Source organism: Euleptes europaea, chromosome 6, assembly GCF_029931775.1.
Source record: "Euleptes europaea isolate rEulEur1 chromosome 6, rEulEur1.hap1, whole genome shotgun sequence".
In the NCBI taxonomy this organism is placed as follows: Eukaryota; Metazoa; Chordata; class Lepidosauria; order Squamata; family Sphaerodactylidae; genus Euleptes; species Euleptes europaea.
The window spans coordinates 97,959,717-97,975,574 of record NC_079317.1 but is presented as its reverse complement, the minus strand read 5'-3'; the positions used below and the strand labels follow the sequence as shown (position 1 = coordinate 97,975,574).

Here is a 15,858-nt window from a genome sequence, read left to right as displayed (position 1 = left end):
AATCTTGGTGGCCAGTGACACATCCTTACACTCCAAAATCTTTTCTAGCTCCTTCCTGGCTGCCCTTCCCAGTCTCCTCCTGATTTCTTGGCTGCAGTCTCCCTTTTGGTTGAGGGAGCCAAGAAATAGAAAGTCTTCAACAATTTCAATTTCCTCATTGTCAACCTTAAAGTTGTGTAATTCTCCTGTAGTCATTACTTTTGTTTTCTTGAAAAACATACACACGTTTCAAATTCACAGATTTACTTTAAGAACTGGGGCTTGGGCTGTCAGCAACGACATAGCTACCAGGTGCTCAGTTTAATCTTTGTCTTGCCAGACAGCTCTCTTAGGTCCTGCAAAAACCAACCTTCCCCAGCTAGGGTCTCCCCAGAACTGGAAGTCTTTTGTCTAATACATTCTGACCAGTGCCAGGTGACTCCTGCTCCAGCCACGCCTCATTCAAGCCTTGCTCAGCACTCTGCAGGATCTTAGCTTGGCTTCTGCAAGATGTTGCAGATGGGATATCATTTTCTAAGAACTATGCTGGCTTTCTATTCGCCTCCAGGCATAATTCAAAGAGCTGGATATTGCCTTTAAAGCACTACATGGCCTTGGACCAGGGTGCTTAAGACCTGCTTGGCCCGATGTGAATCTCCCTGTCAATTCAGATCTTCTGCAAGAAGCCTTGTTGTGGGTCCCCCATGCCTTTAGAGGCCATTAGAAAAGGTTTATTTTCAGTACTTGCCCTGTATCTCTGAAACTCTTTCTTCACAGCCATTCATTTGACACCTGGCCTACTCAGTGGTTCCCAAACTTTTCAGGCCACCGCCCCCTTGGTTCCACAAATCCAACCCCAATGCCCCCTACTCTACCCAACAACACAGTTGAAGGGGCCCAGCTCTAGCGCATCCCTGCTGCTCCCTTGCCTCTTAGTGCCCCCCTAGGTCATCCCCCCCCAGGGAACCAGTTTTAGATGCTAAGTGATTTTTTTTGTTTATCCTGGCTTTTATCCGCTTACACATGCATGAGTGTGCGTGGTCCCCTGCCACTCCAGTGGTTTTTTACTGCTTTATTTATTAGCAGTTTGCTTTGTTTGATGAAATTTTATCCATTTTACTGGCTCTTACTCTGTTTTTGCTGCTAATTTATCATTTTTTTTATTTTTATCATTTTTATCATTTTTTAACTATTTTGATGTGTGTTTATCTGTTGGAAGCCACCTCGAGTCACTGGCAGACAGTTGCAAGATATGAGGGCTTTTTGTGTGTGTTTGAAATCAAAATGTCTCAGAGCCAGCCTAAAATCAGACAAATTAGAAGCAAGCAGAAAAACGATAGCACATAATAAAAGGAAACCATGAATCAAACAGTGTTGCACTTATTCATCTAGTTGTCTTCTGTGCAGGCACACATTGGGACTGTGAATATGCAGGCCAACCAGGGAAGGAAGACTTTCTAGCTTATTTTCAAGCCTGTAGGTACTACTGGGGGAACCCTTCCCCTCCAGAGAGCATCTGGCTCCATTTTCCTGCTCAAATGGAGAAACTGAGGCAATTTGAGAAAAGAGAGCTTCAGGGAGTGTACTAAAGTTGCTGTCTAAAGCACCCAGGTAAACTGGGGTGATAGTGGCAGGCTGGATGGGAAGCAGAAGCTACCTAGTTCACATTTCCCTCACTGACAGCCCTGTTGTCCCTTCCATCGGGTATACCAGTGCACGCTCAATCTCCCCGTTGGAGGGTTTTTGCGTTACTGGGTGACCATCTGCTCTAATGACAAATAATTCTTGGATAGGCAAGCCTTCACATGAACACATGAACATGAAGCTGCCTTCTACTGAACCAGACCCTTGGTCCTCCAAAGTCAGTATTGTCTAAGACCGGAAGTGGCTCTTCAGGATCTCAGGCAGAGGTCTTTCACATCACCTGCTTGCCTAGTCCATTTAACTGGAGATGCCAGGGATTGAACCTGGGACCTTCTGCATGCAAAGCAGATGCTGTACCACTGAGCCACAGCCTCTCCCCTCTTCATATAGCCATCCTCACACCAGTCACCTTTCCTGCTGCTCAGATTCTGCTTCTTTTCCGATTTTGTCATTTCTTATGAAATGATCCCAGTGCCATCACTTCAGAAGTGCTGTGCAAGGCAAAGAGGTGGCTTGCTGTAGCATTTCAAGGAGAAACTATCCCTAGGACCCGTCTTCATTACTTGTTCCTACAGAACTTATTGATCTAGTCTACAAAACAGTAGGTATCGACCTACCAGAAAACAAAGCACTATGTTGCTTCATGGTCCGGTTTTCCCCTGGAGTGTGCAGTACCTGGCATAAGAGAACCTGTTTCCATTGTAGCCACTAATCACTCCCACCAACACAAAGAGTACTTATTAAGAAGCACTACTGCATGTGCTTTCTCTATGTGGCATTATATTATGCCTAAGCCTGACAAGTTATATTATACTATAGATATGAGAGAGATCCATAAAATTAATGTGCACAAAAAAACCGACTAATGATTTACATGGTAAGAGCAGCGTACACAACAATACACAATTTATCGGTTTCTTATTTGCTTATTTTCTACTGGGAATGGAAACTAAGAAACAGAAAAGAAATACAATCCTGTTAATGTTTAACCATCTCTCTGAGAGCAGGTTCATAAATTAGATGCAATTTTTTTTCTACCAGAGCAGTAATTTCTAGCAGAAAATCTCAAGCAAGCAACACACAAACACCAGCCTCCTAAATGTACTGCCTACGGCCAGTTTTATCTAAGAACTTGGAGAAGAAAATCCAGTTGGCTCAAAGCTGCCGTTGGAGAGTCCGGGGCTTCCCCAGGTGCAGCTACAGGGAGCAGGCGAGGGCCTGCTGCCTGAGTCATCTGCCTCTTCCACCTCTTCTTACCCATTTGGGGGCTAAAACGTACAGGCACTCTGTTTGTGACTGGGAGGCTTGGAAAAACTATGGACGGTTCCTGAAGTAACACAGAAACAGTCACAAACCATAACAGTTCCTCCCCAGAACAGGCTTCAGGGGCACAAACTCCTTTAAAATTCTCTATAGCCTTACCCTACCCTCTCTGCCTTTCCTTCTCTGCACACCTCGTCCTACTTAACCAACCCCAAAGTCTCCACGTCTCTTAAATGCAGGGTTGCCAGCTCCGGGTTGGGAAATACCCGGAGATTTTTGGGGGGGTGGAGCCTGAGGAGGGCAGGGTTTGGAGGGGAGGGATTTCAGTGCCATAGAGTCCAATTGCCAAAGTGGCCATTTTCTTCAGGGGAACTGCTCTCTGTCACCTGGAGATCAGTTGTAATAGCAGGAGATCTCCAGCCACCACCTGGAGGTCAGCAACCCTACATATATGACGTCACCCCATGTGTCAGGAATGTGACGACACCCCATGGGTCAGGAATGCTTGCACAGGGGACCTTTACCTTTAACTTTATCTCTGTTTAGGATTGCACTGCAAGTTTCTTCAGTTTATATAGTTTAAAGGCTCAGATATATCTTTTTTGAAGTTCTAATGCGATCCTTATCGTTACTCAATAGGATAGTTAAACAGGAGTGGCTTCCATAGAATAATGTAAGCTCTGGCTGCTGGTAGTTCTGTGATCAGGTGGTGACCCCCAGCACACTGAAAGGCAGGTGACAGATTTATGAAGAAATGCCAAGGTGGTCATGACTCTTGCAAAAGACTTCTTCAACTCCTCTTTAACAGTACGATGCATTCCACAGATGCACGGTACTGCCACAAAATTGCACAGCATGCTTCTAGCATGTGGCTATAAAGGGATTATCCCATTTTTATGCTGCTCCCAAGTGTCCAAGCTCTGCTCACGACCTGAGTTCGATCCCCACAGAAGTTGGTTTCAGGTAGCCGGCTCAAGGTTGACTCAGCCTTCCATCTTTCCGAGGTTGGTAAAATGAGGACCCAGCTTGCTGGGGGTGAAGGGAAGATGACTGGGGAAGGCACTGGCAAACCACCCCGTAAACAAAGTCTGGCTAGGAAACGTTGGGATGTGACGTCACCCCATAGGTCAGGAACGACCTGGTGCTTGCACAGGGTACTTTTACCTTTTACCCAAGTGTTCTTCTAAACCAGTAATTCCTCAAACCATACGCTGAGATAACTCAGATAATTAAATAATTAAAAGCTTCTGTGAGCACCAGAGATGCAATAACGTATTTATTTACTTCATTTATACCCCTTTCTCTCCAATGGGGACCTAAAGTGGCTTACATCATTCTGCTCTCCTCCATTTTATCCTCGCAACAGCCCTGCGAGGTAGGTTAGGCTGAGAGCATGTGATATCACCCGATACCACCCAATATCACCCGACAAGCTTTCACAGCAGAATGAGGATTCAAAGTTGGGTTTCCCAGATCCTAGTCCAATACCCTAGCTGTCAAGCCAGAAAGGTTTATTTTACATACTTAACCAAAGTTTAGTTCTCCATCTTAAGATGCTAAGTGTTAGCTGTAGTTCTTTTCCAAAGTCAGTTTCCAGAAACCTAATGACCTGCAGCTTGTTAGGCCAGTGAGATAGTTGTTCAAGGACACTTACATTCAGCTTAATTGGGTAATACAGTGCATCTGTGAGAAATTGGGAGGGGGGATGAGATAGCTGTCCGGTGTGTGAAGAGGACTAGTCAGAACCGGTTAGATCCAACTAGAAGGTTTTCCCGGTCTAGTGCCCTGATTGGGCCAGAGGGATCATCTGACCCCAGCCTAGAGATCCATAATTGCAGTTAGGCAATATGGTGGTTATTCTGATCTGATCTTCTTTTCTTCTATCACTCCTTGCTATCTATATGCTTTATTTTCTGCTTGGAACACCGTTACTCTGAAACTTCTGCTGCGCAAGACTTATGCCCAGCCGTAAGGCTGTGACCAGAACCAGCTTAGAGCAGTGAGTAAGAAAGCCTGCTAAGTACCAACTAGTAAGTATTCTGGCTAGATAGAATATTTTTATTTTATTGCCAATGTGCCTTAACTGTAACCTGTATTTTAAATGTGTATTTTGAATTTTCTTTTAAATAAAGCCTCTTTCAGCTTTCCTTTTAAAGCTGTGGTTTCCGTTGAGTAGGCTGGCCTACGCTCGGTTTTCGTTACATCAAGCCCTGGGGTTCCTGGAGAGGACCTCAGGCTTGACACTATCCACCACACCACACTTGAGAGACAGCATCAAACTATCATACTATGACGCACCCCCCTTTCAACCACTTCAATATCTCACACACTAAGCCCGGCCGTATATGCTGAGGGAAAAAGCGTTGGCCTGAGTATATTTGTGAGGAGATTATTTTCCTTCTCCTCCAGCCCCACACCAGTATTTACCTCAGTGAGAAATAGGAGGCAAGAGGCTTTTCAACTTAAACAGACAAAACAGGGAAGTTTATTAAAGAGAACTCACAGAGATTGGTTTACAAGAAAAAGGCAGAATTTGGAGGGAAAACTCAAAGTCAGGTTTATATACACAAGATTACTTCAGAGATAGCTTAGATGTTTTCTTCACTCAAGTTCCTTCAGTTCTCAGTTTTAAGCTTAGTTCTATCCCTCAGAACTATTATTCAGACTTTCAGGCTCTCAGTCTCTGTCATTCAGCTTCAGACTCTCATCTCTGTCCCCAGCCTAGCTCTCTCTGACTACCCCACCTCAGTGGCTGTAATCCTCCACACCTCCCTGCTACCCGGAATAGCTCTACCTCAAGAGACTCATTCCCCTTTGTGACCTGAGAATGGGCCCTCTCTAACCCAATTCTCACTCCTGTCACTACCACAGGTTGTGTGTGTGTCAATAGCTTTGGCTTTAACAGAACCCCTCAGGTTCACAGAGTACAGTCTGGCTTCCGCTCAGTCTCGCTACCAAGCTTCCAATCTATCACAGCCCTCTCTCAGGCTGGTCCCAAGCTTCGACTACTTTCACAGCCTTCCATCCAGGCTGGGTCCCAAGCTTCGAATGCTTTTCTGTCTCTCAGAGCGTCAGCTCTCTGGCTCTGCCCACTTGGTCTGTCAGCTCTTGCTGCAGATTAGCTCCTTATCCGTCACACATACCCTATGCTACCTTTGCACATGAATCTTTATCATGTCTTAATTTTTTTCCATCTGAGAGACTGGGGGAAACAAACATTTAAATTAGAAATTTTTTTTTGCAATAAATGAAAAAAGTATATTATTTGGACAGAATCTCCTGCTCTCACAGTAGGTCTACCAGCATGTGGGTGATCTGGTGTACACTGAGCATAACTGGATTGGATTGCAGAATTACCCACCCTCAGAGGAGGCTGCTGTTCTATGACAGCGCTCCATGAGTCACTATGGCATCTTTGTATGAACAAAACAACATGCAAAAACAGTAGCAGAGCTCCTCTAAGGGCAGATCCTTACTCTTTTGCACACCAAGTCAACAGTCTCAAATGTAACAGAAAAGTTATGGCACTTTAAGGAAAAAAAACCTGTCTCAGCAATCAAATAGTTGGAGAAAGATTGTTCCAAACATTCCTGCTAAAGAAAAAGGACATTTAGCTTTTGATATGGAGCAGCAACTCCCTTTAAAAAGCCCCCCATGAACAAGCCCTTGAATAGTCCCACCAACTGCGTCATCGACATTTTAGCTGAAGTGTGCCTTCTATTGAGCCTTTTCCCAACATTCATTCCAATAATTAATGGGCTATTCTGAAAACTGCTCCTTACTTGTGAGAGATGATTGTGGGAGGCAGCTGTTTGTGATCTCCCGCCAGGATACACTTTCTGGCCTTCAGCAGAGGGATCCAGCAGCTTGCTTCAAGCGCTTGGGCACATTCATCAATAACCACCAGATCGAAGTGATTTTCAGGAAGCAGCTTCAGTGGGCCATCAGAAGAGGCTCCTAATTAAACAAAGAATTTAAAAAAGCAGAGCCATTTTTTCCATACCAAAGGGGAACAAAGATTTGTTGGTTCAAGAGCGTCGATTTTTCAGTGAGTTATTTATTCATCCATTATGCTGCATTCTGGTGAATTCTGTGACAAGGTTGGGTAGAACAGAACAACAAACAGTTTAAAGGTTTGCTTTACTAGGTTGATAACTGCACACATTGTATATGGGAATCATATGTAAACCAGTATTACAACTAGAGTCAATCTTACCAGATGTTTGAGTAATTGGTAATATAGTATACAACTCATATGCATGCCTGGGTTGATTTAAACTGTTTGTATACGTATATATTTCTGTAAATGTGTGCAGGTTTTACATGGGTTTCAAACAACCGCTGATGAAGGCCAAATAGGCCAAAACGTGTCTGGCATGTGGTTATAGATATCAACCTTAGGAAATGCCATTGTGCTATTTTAATGTTTTTAAATAATTTTAGTCTTGACATAGCGCTTCTAACAAATTATATTTTCATTATATATATATATACACACACACATACATATATATGTATATGTACATATATCTATATATATATATTCTATTCTACCCAAACTTGGGTATCCAGCTTCTGTTTTGTAGGTTGGGTTTTATTACCCTCTTTTTTCTTCAGATTCTGTGACAAGCAATATGGGCTCCATCTGAACCAAGTCTTTTTTTTTCCTTTCACATTCTACCCTGATGAATGCTCATCACGCACACCCAACCATATCTATGCATTCCCCCTTGTAGGCTGAGTCAGAGGGCAATGTCTGTGAGATTGTATGTGAAGCAGGGACAGTCCTGGAGTTTTAAAAAGAATAAAGAAATCACATGAAACACCTGCAACATTGGTGCATAAGCAGCAGAGTATATTACACTACTGTGATACTCATTGTTAGGATTTTTAGCAACAGTGGTCTTCAAGCCCATTAGTAGACTTGGCAAAAGGCTTTCGCTCTTGGTTACTGTTTATCCCTTGAAGGCTATAGCCTCAGAAGCACCTTACCACCCATCCTTCCTTACTGGTTACCATTCACTCTGATTCCCACACTGTTCCTCCTTCCTGATTCTGCACTGGAACAGAGCCAGATAGAAGTACTTGAGAAAAGGAGCCTTATAATGTTTAAATCTGTGCCTAAGCCTTCACATTTTCTCACTAATATTGGCAAAGGTTATATCCATAAAGACAAAGCTCCAAGGGATTACGATATGTTTCCTACTAATCCTGGAGAAGAAGCATAATCACATGGCGATTTCTATGACCTGTATTAGGAGGCCCAATTTGCATAAGCAGCAAATGTGTGGGATACAGAAAGTGGAGAGAGAGAGAGCTTTATTCTCCCTCTTTCATATTTTAGAACTTAGGGGTACCCAGTGGAGTAAATAGGCAGTAGATTCAGGATGGACACAAGCAAATACTTCTTTACTGAACTAATAGTTCAATTGCAGAATTAACTGCCAGTGGATGAAGTGATGGTCACTAACACAGATAACCTGAAAACAGGATTGGGCAGAGTCATGGGCAGACAGGTCCATCAATGGCTACGGTGACTAAAGGCAACCTCCCCATCCGGAGGAATAAACCTCTGAACACCAGCACTAGGAGGCAGCATCAAGAGAGGCCTTGGGCTCTACGTTCCATTTCTTGCCCTCTAGGATAGCTGGCCGACCACTATGTGAAACAGGATGCTGGACTGGATGGGCCAATGGTCAGAACCAGCTGTTCAGTTGGATAGGAATGCAGGTGGGTGAAGTCACGACTCCTCCATATAAATATATTTTTAAATGTCTCTGCATAAGGTTAGGGATACAGTTTCCCCAAGCTACCCTTCTTTCTGAAATGTTAGTTGTGGACTTCCCTTCCCCCCATCAGCAAGAGTTTGATAGTGAAGACCCCATCTGCAGTCTGAAGTGGTACAGTCCAGCAACAAGTATATCATGTCAGTATTATATCAAACCAATAATCTCCTTATGTTTGATTCAAATGCACATGACTCATGGCCCAACAGAAATCTTAGAATATTTTTTTTTATCCCTAAACAGTCTTTTCATTCTCTACACAAAGAGAATGATTTACCTGTCATACTGTTTTTAACTTGGGTTTTGATGTTGTGCAAAGCTCCAGATAAAAGTAACCCTGAAATAAAATGATGCAACTACAATGATACATGTTATTCCATCCCAGACATTCTGGTGGTGTCTTCATGTATCGAACTTAGGTAACTAAGAATGCAATCCTGATGGGGGAGGGTAGCTGGGGTGGGCCCAGGAACAGCACAGCCGGGCCACCTCCTGATTGGCTTGTTGCCGGGTGTAGCAAGCCAAAAATGGAATTTTAGTGAAAACCCGGTGGAATCGCCCCATACGGTTCCACGGGCCTACACCATGCTTTTTACAGGTGCAAGTTCACGTTCACAAAGAAGGTGTTCCCAGGGCGAAAGGGCTCAGAAAGCTGACTAAAGTCATCCTCGCCCCGGGAATGCCCCCTTATGCTGGGGAAATGCTTGCTGGCATGGCTGCGTCGGTGGGTCATGCTGCCATGCTGCTCCCCAGAGCTGGCATAAGTGGCCCTGCGCTGGTGTTAGTGCCAGTTTAGCTGGCGCAAGTGACATTAACGCTAGTGCAGGGGTCACGCCTGCTCCTATCCCCTTTCATGCCCGCCTGCCCCCCCGGTGGATTGCTCTGTATCATTCACTTATGTCCCTCAGGGTTGAAGCAATTAAGTTCTCCTTCTGCTGAACTTGGCAACAAGATGACAGAAGTAAGACTCTGTGAAACAAAAATGGCCAAAATAATTTCTACCTGAAATTATATTAACTGGGTAATTGTTTCAACTGAAACATCATTCTGAAAAGAAAAAAAGAAAACCCCATTGTAAAAGCAATACTGTAAAGGCTTCAAGGTACTAAAGATTTGTTCATGCCTGACTTCCAATTAAACTTGTCACAGCATCTTATAAAGACATAAAACGGAACAACAGTTCACACATTTGTGCAAATACAGAAAGCCAATACAACATAGCTAACACAACAGGGAAAGCAAAATACCTAACCAGAAAACACAGACCAAGATTCTGTCCACTGAAACATACCACCACTGCCTAACAGCAAAGAAAACCAAAATCAAGATGTCCAAGAGCAAGTACCAATATTTCTGTGGGCCAATAGTTTCCAAACAGTAGCCTACAGGCCACCTGGAATCTTATGAGTCTGGGTCACTTATCAGCAGGGCAAAAGGAGCTTGGACTCTTGAAACCCTGGAAATCTTGTTGGTCTTCAATGTAATCCTGGACTCAAATCTTGCTCTTCTACTGCAAACCAACACAGCTACACACCTGAAACTATAAGCAGGAGTTATGGAAAAGACTGCCCTGGTTGCTCGGCATACTACTCTGCTGCTAAAGCTCCTGTAAAGAACCCTCCTGCAGGAAGCAGATTCATGTGTTCCTATGTTCCATCCTTCCAACATCAAGGCCAATTTATCTCCATATAGATGTACAGATCAGGGCAGCCATTTTGTATCTTCCATACAAATACATAACTGAAGTCTTACCACTGGTATTTAACAAAAGTCTATACTATTTTATTTTCAAAGTAAGGGCTTATTGTATTTTTCCAGAGGTTTTTCCCCTACCAGAACAAGAAGATTGATACAGATGCTAGAACAGCTCTTGAGTAACAACAACAAATCCTTCTCCACACACAGGGGAGATTCCACAGCCTGTTGACATTGCTTTGGATGCACTATCAAAAGTGATTTCCTGTTCCATTTATTACAGGTTCAGGCTTGGCTTCAGTTCATCCATGTGTATAAGCAGAAATTCCATTAGTTTAGCTGTCCCTCTCATACCCGCTGAGTATAGATGGAAACAGTGGGACGCCACATGCCTCTGTCACATAAAGCATTACCAGGAGGTTGTGTAATTGCAAGAATTCTGAGATTAGGACAAAATGGGTAAATCTCTCCCTAAGGACTCTTCAGTGAAAATATTTTTATCAATCTATATATCACAAAAATTGAAAGACTCATGGGATTTACTTACAAACAACTCTTGCACTTAACTATCTAGGTCTAGCTTTGGACAAAATTATTTTTAGAAAAGTGGGATCTAAATATTTTAATGATAAAAAAGATTCTTATTAGTTTATTGCAGCCAGACTTGTATGCTTTAATAGTATGGCCGAATAATAGTAAATCAAGGCAGACGAGATCTCACACAAAGGTTACAGCCATGCCTACCACTGGGGAAACCATTTCGTTTTGCTTCATGCATACACAAAGGTACACACCTCCCAGATCTTTTGTCAGGAGCTCCAGGCACAACAAGAGCAGACCAAATATCTACAGGAGGAATGCATTATGGATCGGCAGAATAAACTCTGCCTTTGAAGTAAGCTGCTGCGTTTCCTAAATGCTAAAGGCCAATCAATTCACAAGTAGAACGCCATACTTTAGGCTAGGAATTTGAAATAACACTGTAGCCTATAAACAGGGAGCTCTTGTAATGCTATAAATTTGTCTAGGGAGAATGTTTATTTTAAGGATACTCACCTTGCCCAAGGATGGTGACTTCTATCCAGATCACCACTAATCTTGCTCAGGATGCTAACTAGGCTACTAACAGAACTAGGCTACCAAAAATTTGAAGGAAGTTGTGCTTTAGATTTTTAATCAGCCCTGGTCGTTTTTAAGAAGGATCATAATACTGGCGTGCTGCATGGCCAGAAAGGCCACAGGAAATTGTCTCCCAAAAGCACAGACATGACCACATCTGCACGTTTGTGTGAATCCGATTATAGCAACTGCCCAAGCAGATGATTAGTTGTTAAACCTATTCCCCAATACCGAAATTGCTACAGATGCCCTGGTCCATACAAGTCTTTATCCCATTGGTACCTTCGGAGTCCCATGTGTATGTGTGATCCATTGGCCAGAAGGGAAAGATAAAAACCTGACAGGGCCATTCGCAAACAAAGATGCTAAAGCCTAGCTTGTTAACTTCAACATATGCTTTTCAAATGATTGTACCTAGATCAGTCATGAGTATTTATCGCCACTGGAAATTGTCCCCCAAAAGAGACATGACCACATCTGCATGTTTGTGTGAATCTGATTATGTGTGCGTGTAAAGTGCCGTCAAGTCGCAGCCGACTTATGGCGATCCCTTTTGGGGTTTTCATGGCAAGAGACTAACAGAGGTGGTTTGCCAGTGCCTTTCTCTGCACAGCAACCCTGGTATTCCTTGGTGGTCTCCCATCCAAATACTAACCAGGGCTGACCCTGCTTAGCTTCTGAGATCTGACGAGATCAGACTAGCCTGGGCCATCAGGTCTGATTATAGCTACTACCTATTCCCAATTGTCATCTCAATGATATTCTGAACTGTCAATATTCAGTTAGTCCAGAACCCACTGCGGTGAAACAGTTGTTATTTATTTCAGTCTTCCAACTGGAAGGGAAAAATATAATTCGCGGTAACAGTCTGATACTTCTGGTCATAGATAATCCTTGTATGTATTAGCATATACATCCTTTTGCACAAAATCACTTGCCAGTTTCACTGATAAATATACTATTGGGAGCATCAACTGCTCCCAAAACCAAGAGCAGCAGTTTTGAGCCAATGAACAACATCATTATGTGCCTAAAACATGCAAGAAATTCACTGTTTGCAGGTCCAGGACCTTGATTAGTTCTATAAATAATGCATCATTCACTCTCCGTGTCAGGTGGTATATAGAAGTAAGCAACGGCTTGTAAAAACATCAGTGGTGGAGTTGCATATGCTGCACAGATTCACACAGTATTGATTAGTTGCACAAGCCATCCAATCAGAAAACACAACTGTGGGGCCAGAAGGGAAAGGCAAACCATCTAGCTAGATGTAATTCAGAGTATTGCTCATAGTTACAACTATTGGGCTGAGAATCAATTCAAAGATGCATTGTGCAATCTTTTGAGTTCCAGATGAAGCACAGTAATGCAGAGGAGCATAGAGCAGCCTGTATCTGGAGCTGCCTATAATATGATTTAACATACCTTAAAGGCAAAGCCAGAAACATTTCTCTAACCTGTGTTTGTTGCAAGAACGACATTAGCCCGTGTCAGGATTTCAGACATAGCAATTTCCTCTCGTTCCTTCAGCTCTTTCCTCAGCCCCTTAATCTCATTTAGAAAATGACTTCTCTCTCCTTTGTCTTGGGTCTTTTTGGTTTTGGCCTGCACCAAAGGAAATAAAAGAAGATGATTAAAAAAACAAAAACAAGCAGCATGCTGCTGAGGACAATGTGTACTAGTCAAGGTAATGGTTAAAGCAGCAGAAATTTTCTCATAAGAATGCATCAACTGTACTCTTTGGAAGACACCAAACATTTCTGCTTCTAGAGAAAGAGATTTAGTCTACATAAAAGAAGGATATATAATTAGTTTGTATTTACTACGGGTGCAAACTTAATATGGATTTCTTAAAGAGAGAGAGGTTTCTGGGATTAGCATCAATGAAATTCTCCCCCCACATAAAGTTTAATGAGAAAAAAATTATCTAACTGGAGATTGTTCAGTTTTGCTGATTCCCTAAACTATGCATATACAATGGGTAATAATAGGGAGCCCCGTGGCGCAGAGTGGTAAGCTGCAGTACCAGCTCTGCTCACAACCTGAGTTCGATCCCAGTGGAAGTCGGTTTCAGGTAGCTGGCTCAAAGTTGACTCAGCCTCCCATCCTTCCGAGGTTGGTAAAATGAGTACCCAGCTTGCTGGGGGGTAGAGTGTAGATGACTGGGGAAGGCAATGGCAAACCACCCCTGCCTAGTAAACGTAGGGATGTGATGTTACCCCATGGGTCAGTAATGATCTCATGATTGCACAGGGGGCTACCTTTACCTTTAATGAGTAATAATACTACCTTCATGGGGATGTTTCAACCTTTGTTGCTAATATCTTGAACTATAAAATAAATAATGAAAATATAGTGAAACTACACTATAACTGCACATAATTAATGTGTAACCACCCTGTAATACTACCAAGTAAAACAGAGCAAATATAGTATCTTCTATAATAAGCACACTGCATAATGAATTTTTGAAGATAATTTTGAAAAATATTGCTTTATGCAGTTGCTTGACTTGGGTGCCTGAAGATTTAGTCACAGATGTAATCTGGCAGCAAAGTAAGACACAGGAAAGATGCGTACACCTATCATAAAAAGGTAAAGGTCCCCTGTGCAAGCACCAGGTCATTCGTGACTCATGGGGTGACGTCACATCCTGATGTTTACTAGGCAGACTTTGTTTACAGGGTGGTTTGCCAGTGCCCTCCCCAGTCATCTTCCCTTTAACCCCAGCAAGCTGGGTCCTCATTTTACCGACCTCGGAAGGATGGAAGACTGAGTCAACCTTGAGCCGGCTACCTGAAACCAACTTCCATTGGGATTGAACTCAGGTCGTGAGCAGAGCTTGGACTGCAGTACTGCAGCTTGCCACTCTGCGCCATGGGGCTCCTACACCTTTCATAGGTTTGATATTTTTTTTAATATGCCATTATCCTTGAAGTAACTCTATTTATCCTTTAAATCATTATTACTAATTAGACACACAGTCTTAGAAGCAATATACTTAACCCAGGCGGTCCTCATGCAGTGCCTGTCATCTCCTCTCACCCCACCACCAGCTGGCAGAAAGTCGAGCCCGCTCAGCCTAGAGACACTGGAGTCCGTCAGGCCTCTTCCACCCGGTCCATGCTCCCATTGCTCCCTCCCAGGCACCTGATGGCTGGGAGCAAGCCAGGCTCAGGGGTGCTGCCAGCAGTGCAAGGGCTCAGCTCAGACTGCTGGCAGTGCAGGTCTGGGAAGCAATGGGCAGAGGGGTGCTTGCATAAGAGGAGGGGAAGCTATTTCACCCCCTTATCCTCCTTGATCCAGCCCCCCTAACATACATGGCCGTTCCTCCAGGTAGTCCCAACAACCCTTAGAATCATCTTTTCAGGGGGAGGAGGGGGGCTGGAAAAACTGACAGAATCACAGGAAAATGAGGAATTATGTGCACAGAGCGAATGTATACCGCTCAATGTTTCTAAGCCTTGAAAAAGAAGCAAATAAAAATAACCCCGCGTTATAAACACACACCCTACATTTTCACTGTATTGCATCAGAGTAATGAGCCCCATGGCGCAGAGTGGTAAGCTGCAGTACTGCAGTCAAAAGCTCTGCTCATGACCTGAGTTCAATCCCGACGGAAGTCGGTTTCAGGTAGCCGGCTCAAGGTTGACTCAGCCTCCCATCCTTCCGAGGTGGGTAAAATGAGTACCCAGCTTGCTGGGGGTAAAGGGAAGATGACTGGGGAAGGCACTGGCAAACCACCCCATAAACAAAGTCTGCCTTGGAAACGTCAGGATGTGATGTCACCCCATGGGTCAGGAATGACCCGGTGCTTGCACAGGGGACCTTTACCTTTTACATCAGAGTAAATGTTTTAGAGCCTTAAGGCAGACTACTGTCCAAAACAGACTGCTGTCACAGCACTGGCCTGAGCAAAAAAAACGACAACCCAAATTATTCAAAATACGTCAGATCCTTTTTTATTAGTCCAGTGTTTATCATGCAGGATAACAGAAATAAGAAAAGATGGAAGAAATGGGGTGGGATTGTTCCATAAGGCTTCCTCTGGATTAACTACAGGGGCCAATACAGTGTAGAAGGAAGAGTGCTGAGCTGAGACATGGAAAGCCAGGTTCAAAAACCTACAGCGCTACAAAGGGTAGCCTTCTGGAGTCACTATCTTTCAGCCTGACTCCTTTGTTGCCACCTCTAAAATGCCAGATCACATACGCCAGTATCTAACAAATTAAGCTGCAACTGCCTTAATGCCAGTTGAGGTAATGCCCATTCCATTCTGACTGAGCAATCATTGCGAACCGCTTCTCTGTGCATGCCAGATTGCAAATTACTTTGCAGCCATTTAAAAAGTAATATCCATCTGGTCTCTGTG

The 15,858-nt window shown here is 43.5% G+C and overlaps 1 protein-coding gene across 1 annotated transcript in view; it reads right to left on the bottom strand.

Annotated features, from left to right (window-relative positions):
- The window catches only part of IGHMBP2 (immunoglobulin mu DNA binding protein 2), a 97,330-nt gene that overhangs the window by 50,958 nt on the left and 30,514 nt on the right, over nt 1-15,858 (bottom strand). The window contains exons 7-8 of the mRNA XM_056851976.1: nt 12,944-13,091; nt 6,669-6,843 (exon numbers count right to left, since the gene is read on the bottom strand). Of these exons, the coding sequence (XP_056707954.1) occupies nt 6,669-6,843; nt 12,944-13,091 (323 nt within the window). The remainder of the gene's footprint in view (nt 1-6,668; nt 6,844-12,943; nt 13,092-15,858) is intronic.